Here is a 9,525-nt window from a genome sequence, read left to right as displayed (position 1 = left end):
CTTCAGCACTGTTTGGATCACAGGAGGCACCATGAAACATTATTTTTGCTGAGCTGAGTTGCACATGGGCCACCGAGATCACTATTTGACTGTCCATCTGCAGATGGAATGGGGCAACTTTTGAAGTTCAAGCTCTCCTTTGTGTCCCTAGCACATTTCACGCCCTCTACCTCTCCGTCATCATCTGCATGCTTGGGTAGTATTTGTCTGTGTTAGTTATTTTAACCTAAGCAAAGTCTACATACTTTCATATTGGTTTAAGTGAGATAGAGTTAAGAAACTAAACTGTCTATGTATACACACACACACACACACACACACACAAACGTGGTCAGGGTTTTCAGAGGTTAAGTCTGATCTTCCAAAGTTATCTACTATTCTGAATTATCCTCATTCCGCCTTGTGCTCCTCCAACCATTTGGCAAAAGAGAGGCTGCTCCTCCCGCGCCCTGCACAGTTGCTTACTGTGTACCATACGTACTTCCATTTTAGACAGATCAGAGTGCTGTCATTTTTCCCATTCACCAGAATGTCTTGTCCATCCATTGAAATTTTCAATGACTGAATTCCTTGCCCGTGGTAAGAATGGCTCTGACACCCAACAAATGTTTCCTAAACAGTTTTAGAAACAAAATGCAGAAATGATCAATGTAAGTCCACCACGTGCCTTTTCTAAGGAGATTACAGCACTTTTGTTTACTAATCAGTCCTTTCCTTCTGGTGAAGAGTATTTTGTCTGGAATGACAGTGTTGTTGTTGTTGTTGTTATGTGCCCTCGAGTGAGACCCAACTTATAGTGACGTCCTGGGGTTTCCGAGGCGGTATCACCAGGAAGTAGATTGCCCAACCTTCCTTCCGAGGAGTGGCTGGAGGGTTTGAACCGCCAGCCTTCTGGTTAGCAGTCAAGTGCCTTAGGCACTACACTACCAGAACTCCCAAAATGCATATTACACTTCCTGCTTTTTCCTCAGCGTTATTCTTTGAGGCTCTTTCTGTATCATTGCAGAAAGTTTTCTTTTGTATTACAGCTGCATAGTATTTTATTTTATACATGTTTTATTTACATTCTCTTTACCATTGATAATTTACCCAATCCTCTGTTGAGAGACATTAGGTTGTTTTTATTATTAGTGCTGCCACGAATAGTCTCTTATATGAGATGCTTTCCTGCTAGTGTAAGTGATAGACTAGCCTAGAACAACTCTGATGTCTTGCCATGTCCTGTCAATATCAGTTATAACTTGCATTACAAATCATTTGAGTAAGAAAGAGTGAAGGCAAAGAGAGCAAGAGAGAGCCTGTTACTGTTGAGTCAATTCCAACTCACAGAGACCCTTACAGGACAGAGTCGAACTGCCCCAGGGGGTTTCCAGCATTGTTAACCTTTAGGGAAGCAGAGGTCACATCTTTCTCACAGTGGCTAGTGGGTTTGAGCCTCTGATCGTTTGGTTAGTTCCCAACGACCGCTTAACCACTATGCCTCCAGGGTTCCTAAGAAAGGTCATAGCAGAGTTTGCAAAGAGTTCTCTTAAGAATAATCTCTAGCAGATTCCAGATTTATCCCTTATGTTGGCAATATCGCTTTTGCTCAATTGTATTCCAAATATGCTTTCTTGCAGAGGAGAGTGAGAGGAGTCAGAATGGATGTAACCAGTGGCCCAGATTATCTATGGCTCCGTGGAGTGTGTCATGTGGGTAGAAGCAATGCTTCAGGTGTGTGCTGTAGAAACCTGAGCACATTCAGTTACAGTGATGACCAGTACACCTGGAAAAGTATCCCTCAGCTGTTTGGGAGAAAGAACTAATTTTACTTTCTCAGAGGTCTGAAAATAATGGAAGTCGGAAATGGTAGCAGTGGTATTGGTGGCACTGAGGTGTGCAAGTGATGGGGAGGACTCACTAAGGGCCACACCTCCCCTGTCCGCTCTCCCAGCATCCTGCCAAGAGTAGGGTAGGGCAGCAGCCAGCCGCCTGGAGGCCCCCAGGACAGGGAGAGCTCAGTAATAATCCTTTTTGTTTGCACAATGATTCACTGTTGCCAAAGTTTCCTGTATACCGCCCCACAGGGCCTCACCAGAATCCTGCAAGAAAGCAGGACCGTGAGCAAGTGTGGTTTCCTAGTCTACAGATGAGCAACGGGAGCTCAGTGAATCTCAGTGAGTGGTCAAGACACACACAGCTAACCTATGCTGGTGCTGGGCTGGAGCTCACCTCCTGCACCCCAAGCCTGGGCTCTGTATTTGCACAGCTCAGCCACTGGCTGGGGTTTCCTCCCTTAAAGATGCAAACAGATACACACGAAAACACCAATAAAATTTAAAAATGAACAATACCATCAGTGGTAAATAAGTTACGAATCAGTTTACTTAAAGAGCTCCAGAGTTCCCTCCATTCCTGCCTGCCTGCCTTCCATCCTTCCCCGCTCCCTTCCTTCCTTCCTTTTGATTTGGGTGGAAGTTTCCAGAGCAAATTCATTTTCCATACAGCAGCTCATACACATTTTGTTTCACATCACTGACTGCAGTCCCCACAATGTAACTACTCTCTTCTCACTTCCTTCCTGTAGTTACCACTTCCCAGTGTCCTTCTTTCTTAGGCATTCTGCCCTCCAAGTTACCTCCCCGTGCAAACACTGTCCTTCTCTTCTCCCATGATTGATCACTCTAAGGAGCATATCTACCTGATGTAAATGCTCACCCTGTATACCTGTTTGTTGTTTGGCTGGAAGCAACAGGAGTGAGTTCAAGTCCAGACCTGAAAGGTAACTAGGGGCTATAGACTTGGTGGTCTCACCAGGCTCTATCAGACCAGTAAATCTGGTCTTATTTTTATGATTTTGAGTTTTGTTCCACATCAGAGATCCAATTCTTTTTCTAAGAGCTTTTGTTCCTTATACAAGATCATTATGTACTTCCTACAATTAAAAAAAAAAAAAGTTTACCAAAGTATAAGCATTTCGGATATAGAGGAATCCATCTTTAGCTGTACTGAAGAGCCAGATTCCATGAGAAGACAGACACAGCTTTCCACCTCCGTAATGTCTGCTTTGTGCTTTTTGGAAGGGTTTCAGAATGCACACACCAGTATGTTCCTGCCGATAAAACAGAGTGATCACATTATAGAAAAGTCAAGGGGTGGCACCTTAGGTTTGCTGTTGTGTGTGTACAGTTAGATGCAAACCCACAGACACTGTCATTGGTAACAATGATAAACGATTAAGTGGACACCTGTGCTCATACTGTGTTTTTAACTTTTTTTGCAAACAAAAGTCTGTTTCTGCCAACTAAGAAAACTCCTCTTTATAGATTAGCCTTTATAGGTTCAGTCTTCCTTATGGGTTAGATCCCAGTCTACATCGACAATTTTTTGTTTTTACTAATCATTTTCATATATTCCCTGCTCAAGTCAAAACAGTCAATTTCCCCTACGGGTTGCATCTATTCCAACCTCCAAGCCTCTGCACACACCCTTCCTTTCTTCTAGAATGCCCTTTACCACTCCTTCCCCTTTCATCTACCCCAAAGACTGCTCACAATAGTTCTCCACATCTAATTCTGATTTAGTCTTCAAAATCCGCATAAAGCTTTTGCAGATTCTCCTTTGCTATACACCATGTTTTCCTTCTCTGAACTTCTGTTTCTAATACCTTGCCTACACTGGGTACTCTGGGAAAGAAAGGCTTTGACTGAAGGATCTAGAGAGGAATGGTGGTAGATAATCTTGGAGCAAGAAGACAGACTTCAGTACAGAACTCTGAATGGCCAAAAGGCAGCCGGAGGACACTGGGCCAGTGCAGCAGGAGAAATACGTGCGAGAAGTTTGAAGAGAGTGATGCCAGGATACCAAAACATAGATTAATTATTTTGTGCAATTGTGGGTCGGGCTTAGGCACAAAGTTCCACTGTAAATCATCTCCTCTATAGTCCCTCGAACCTATGCAGCAGATTTCCTAATGCTAGATTGTTCTTTTAAAGGCATTAAATGAATATTGTGTCACCTGTATGTGTGTATATATATTTCACCTGTATGTGTGTCATCTGTATGTGTGTGTGTGTGTATGTGTGTATATATATATATATATATATCTGAAAAGCATGATGTATGTGACATAAGTGTGAGATGAGTCACAAAGACACATGGAAACAATTAGTCTAAGGGGCTAGTGAACCATGTGAATCTCAGTCTATGTGACCATGAAACCCAAAGAACTGGATGGTGCCCGACCACCACTGTCAACCACTCACAATGGGATCAGTGCTGGAGATCCTGGGTAGAGTAGGAGAATAATGTGGAACTAAACTCAAGCTCATAAAAAAGACCAGGTTTACTGGTCTGCTGGAGCCTGGTGAGACCCTGGAGACTATGGCCCCTAGTTACCCTTCAGGTCTGTACTTGAACTCACTACCATGGCTTCCAGCCAAACAATAGACAGGCATATAGGGTGAACATTGACATCAGGCAGATACACTCCTTAGAACAATTAATCATGGGAGCACAGAAGGGCAGTGTTTGCACAGGAAGATAGCTTATTGGGCAGGAATGCACAGGGAAGAAGGACACAGGGAAGAGGTAAGTCCAGGGAGAAAGTGGGAAGAGAGCTGTTACACTGTGGGGAACTGGAGTCAACATCATGAAATAAAATGTGCACAAACTGCCATATGGAAAATGAATTTGCTCTGTAAACTTTCACCCACATCACAATAAAATTTTTTTTTGAAGTGTGACATGTGTCAGCATAATTTACGGTAGATGAAGAAATTACGCTAACATAGGTCTAATGCAAGGAAGTTATGTCTATATGTATAATTAAGCCATTTGGTGACTAGACTCATACGTTAAAGCAGCTAAGAAGAGTATGCCTAATTAATACACAGTATAACCCTTGACTTCTAAGATAAATTATAGCACACTTAAGTTTCAGCATACTGTTTCAGGAAGAAGATAGGTACAGATGTACGGCATGTGATTACAGAAGCCAAAAATGTGGTGGTTTTGAAAATCCAAGACTGCTGAGGAGAGCATGTGGTCGATCTCATACAGGTACTTATGAATGAATTCATTTCTCAGCCTTCCTCTTTCATCAGCAAAGGTGGCAACAACTGTGAGATTTGGGGAAGAAGAAAGATCACTTGCACCATATAGCGACTTTATTTTTTTTTAATCATTATGAACAATTATGAAAAACTATGTAATATTTTTAAGTGTTTAATTAATATTGCAGAGACTAAACCCGTTAACCTAACCTGCTGCCGCCAAGTCGATCCTGACTCATAGAGACCCTATAGGACAGAAGTGCCCTAGAGGGTTTCTGAGGCTGTAAATCTTTATGGCAGCAGACTGCCCCATCTTTCTTCTGCAGAGCAGCTGATGGGTTTGAACTGCAAACCTTTCAGTTAGCAGCCAAGCACTTAATCACTGTGTCACCAGGGCTCCTTTATGCAGAAGCTACCAGGTGATTTAAAAAAAACAGAACAAGGTTGGTTCCATTAGAAATACTTGAGTATTAAATGATTGATAGTGAGTAAAATGTCTTTTGTAAGGTCTCGAGTAAACTCATGCATACCAAAGCAATTGCCGTGGAGTCCACTCTGAGTCACAGCAGCCCGTGTGTGTCAGGGTAGAACTGTGCCTCACAGAGTTTTCAGTGGCTGATTTTTCAAAAGGAGATTACCTCCCTTTCCTCTGAGGTGCCTCTGGGTGACTCAAACCGCCAACCTTTCAGTTAGCAACCAACTATGCTAACTGTTTGCACTACTCAGGGGCTCCTGTGATGGTAAAACCGAAAAAAAGAAAAACCCCAACTCACTGCCATCGAGTCAGTTCTGACTCATAGCAATACCCACTGGGTTTCCTAGCTGGTCAATCTTTATGGAAGTAGACTGCCCCATCTTCCTTCTGTGGTGCAGCTGGCGGGTTCAAACCAACCTTCTAGTTGGTAGTCAAATGCCTTAGGCACTGCATTACCAGCGCTCCTTTATGATCGTAAAGGAATTCTTAATTAAAACATAAAGGGCTTTCAGGTTTTCAACTCTTTTATGCTTTATAATTACATATTTGAAAAACAACCATACAAGCTGCATTTGTCATCTAAGACAAAGAAAGAGTGTTTATTTTCTCATACATACTTATCCAAAAAGCTTTCTTTATAATTTTATCATAAAGGGTAACTACATCGTAATCTCCCTGAATTAAACTGTATTATATAAAGCTACCAGATAAGAGATACCATAAAACGACAAATCTACTAGACATAAGTGTCAGTAGGTCCTATTTCTTTTCTCTGGTAATAAAACAGATTCATACAAGAGTCACAAGGCTGAGAGGAGAGCCCACATTTCAAATGGTTTAGCAGTTCCATCAGCTTCACTTTGTAAAGATGTACAAAAGGTAGTTATTTTACCTCTTTGCATGTTTATGTTTCCAACAGAAATAAATAAAAAAGCTACAGCAGCACCTAATCTGGGCATAGGACAGGACTGCTCACTTGTTCTTCCTTTACCTTGGGGTAGGATTGTAGGCAGAGTAAATATTTCCAGTTTGCTTCTTCCTGTTTCTGGAAGCAGGACAAGCACCATCACTTCCACTATGTCCGTTTCCAAAAGAGACACTGTGGATATTTGTGAAATGCCTTTGCCGACCTCTGAAAACAAATGCAAACCAACCCCACAAGAAGTCATCTATAAATTTGAGAATCTTTTATCTTCTCAATTAAGATATCATGTTATAGACTTACCTTCACTAAATCTTTAGATACAAAATTTATTTACTGCACATTTAAAGTAAACTTAAAACATAAGTGGCAGGGACATTCCCAATCAACAAACAGGGTATTCTCTTGTTTGGATGGCTGGACTGGCACATTCAAACCAGCTGCCTCTTGGTCTAGTCCACCACACCTAGCACACTCATTAGCACCCTGCATACTCTGGTTCCTTGAACATCCACTCCAGCCATTTTGCCCACTCCTAACAGGATGCTGAACAAGTTTCAGTGGAGCTTCCAGATCAGACTGAGTAAGAAGAAAGGCCCAGTGATTTACCTAGTGATTTACTTCTGAAAATCAGCCAGTGAAAACCCTATGGACCACATTTGTTCCATTATGCATTGGGTCACCATGAGACAAGGTTGTCTCAGCAGCCACCAGCAATAATAACAACACAGAGAAAAGTCCAGCATCAGTGTTCTCATTTGGTAGTCAAATGCCTCAGGCGCTGCATCACCAGCGCTCCTACAGCTAAGTGAGGGAGTGGTGGAAATACTGCAAGACTTGATGAGTTTGTTCCTTTAGGAATCCAGTAATCCAATCTCTGCAAAGTCTCTCATGCCTGGAGCCCAGTTCAGATTCTCTATTCCCACTGTCCATGGGGCTGCTTTGGATGTTTCTACCTTCTCAGGTTCTGATATCAGGCCTTCTCAAAGCAGACTGAGGACATCTGACACAAACTTAATCTCAATTTTCTTATCCTAAATTGCAAAAAAAGTTTTTTGTTTTTTTTTTCTTTGTCCTCATCCTGCCCTCTCCATTTCCTGACATTTATTTGGGAATAAGATTTAACCTTTCCCAACTGTAGTTATGGGCCCATTCCTTCAATCTCCCAATAGACCAGGTGCTATCAATTACCCCCTTTTATTTTCTTGAGTCTCTTATGATTCCCCTTCTATTCAGGCCTTAAGACTCCCCTATCTTTGAATAAGACCTTTCCTTCAACCCTGCTTCGCCTCACAAGTTACCATCCCATCTCCCTTTTCTCCGCTATTAACTTCTTAAAATAGGAGTTGCCACTTACTCGCTTCACTCTCTTACTTCCACTCCCTCCATAATCTCTTTGTCTCTCCATTCCAAAGAAGTAGCTCTCCCAGAGGTCACCTACTCTTTGGCAATAATATCAGTTTCATCCCAGTACCGAGCCAACTCACACTTTTGCAACAATTTACAGCTTCAAGTTTTCCTTCTTTAAGACTTTTGTGGAATGAGTGACTCCTAGTTCTCTCAGCACTCTGGACCATCCTCCCCCTGCCTCCTCTTCCTCTGTCCACAATTTAAATGTAAGTGTGGACTACTTACCCAGCTTTTCCCACCCCACTCTCTGGCCAACTGGATATGTAAAAAATAAAAATAATAAAGAGGGCATGTACCAGTGCTGACATCAGCCATTGACCTACATTCCACGTGGTCCAACTTCCATACTGATGTTACCTGTTTGGTCCCATTAGACATTTGGGTCTGCTTCTACACTTTCTTCTTGAGCCATCTCATCAGCTTCATGATTTCAAGATAGAATTCTATTATTAAGCCCCTGACCTACAAATCTAAATTTCTGAGCTTATGCCAATTTTCTCCAAATGAAGAGCCTATTGGTTTCATACCTACACAGTTTATTACCTTACCTCATCCCCCCAACCTTCATCAATGTCTTTTCCCTCAAGATCTTATTTCAACTGATAGCATCACAAACTTCCATTACCATACCTGGAAATTTAGGAGTCAGTGACGACTCATCAAAGTCCTGGAGTTTGTCTTTTCTCATGACTATTATGTGAGTGTGTGCCTTGTGGATAAGGTCATGTGCTCTGAAGTCAGACTTTCCTAGTTTGAGTCCTGGCTCTACCACTAATTAGGCATGTGACCTTGGATAAGAACTTAACCTCACCGTGCCTCACCGAGCCTCGTCTGTAAAAGGAGGATAATAGTAGTATCCATCTCATAAATGTTGTTTGTGAGAGTTAAATGAGTTAATACATGAAGTGCTTAAAACACAGGCTGTCATGTGGTAACAAACTTGTCATTAAATGTTGGCTATTATTATGATTATCATCTTTGCTTGGGCTACCATAATAGCTTCCTAACTTACTTGTTTTATTCATTCTCTTCCCTTTCTAATCCAACCTTCACATGGTGCCAGAGTCATCCTCTAAGAGCCAAGTCAAACCAGGCCAGTCCCAACTTGGAATCTTCTGATGAGTTCTCACAGAACAAATCCCAGACTCCCTGGAATGATATTGAAGGCTCATTTTCATTCATCAGACTGCACTGCCAACTGCATTGTGGGTCAGCATCTAGCAAACCTTTCCATTTACCTGTTATCCCAGACTTCCTGCCATGCCAAGTGCCTTTGCTCAGACTTTTATCTGCATCTAGAATACTAATAGGCCCTATCCTCCACCTACAAAAATCTATCAAGGCCACTTAAGGCTTTGGGACACTTTCTCTAAACCCTCTATGCAGCCTCCTCTGCCACTCCCTTACACCTCCATGCTCTCCTTACATTTGGAAAAATTAACTGCTTCATCCTATCAGCCTACACAGCATTTTGCTATTCCTCTTCCATTAAATTATCTCCTTGGTCTTTTCATTTCCCCATAGGGCCTATATTCAGCAGTTTGCACCCAGCAGACACACAATAATTTTTAGAAAATCAATGAATGAATTTAAAAATACATTTGAGGAGTATTCCAAAACATAGAAAAGGATGGAATCCTCCCTAACTCATTTTATGAAGCAAGCATAACCTTAATACCAAAACC

The 9,525-nt window shown here is 41.9% G+C and overlaps 1 protein-coding gene across 1 annotated transcript in view; it reads right to left on the bottom strand.

Annotated features, from left to right (window-relative positions):
• The window catches only part of CFAP43 (cilia and flagella associated protein 43), a 135,208-nt gene that overhangs the window by 54,208 nt on the left and 71,475 nt on the right, over positions 1-9,525 (bottom strand). The window contains exons 9-12 of the mRNA XM_007940021.1: positions 6,500-6,677; positions 4,927-5,099; positions 2,942-3,091; positions 482-612 (exon numbers count right to left, since the gene is read on the bottom strand). Of these exons, the coding sequence (XP_007938212.1) occupies positions 482-612; positions 2,942-3,091; positions 4,927-5,099; positions 6,500-6,677 (632 nt within the window). The remainder of the gene's footprint in view (positions 1-481; positions 613-2,941; positions 3,092-4,926; positions 5,100-6,499; positions 6,678-9,525) is intronic.

Source organism: Orycteropus afer, unplaced genomic scaffold (genome assembly GCF_000298275.1).
Source record: "Orycteropus afer afer isolate SDZICR_OR568_19922 unplaced genomic scaffold, OryAfe1.0 scaffold00064, whole genome shotgun sequence".
Taxonomy (NCBI): Eukaryota; Metazoa; Chordata; class Mammalia; order Tubulidentata; family Orycteropodidae; genus Orycteropus; species Orycteropus afer.
This window is presented reverse-complemented; position numbering and strand designations above follow the sequence as displayed.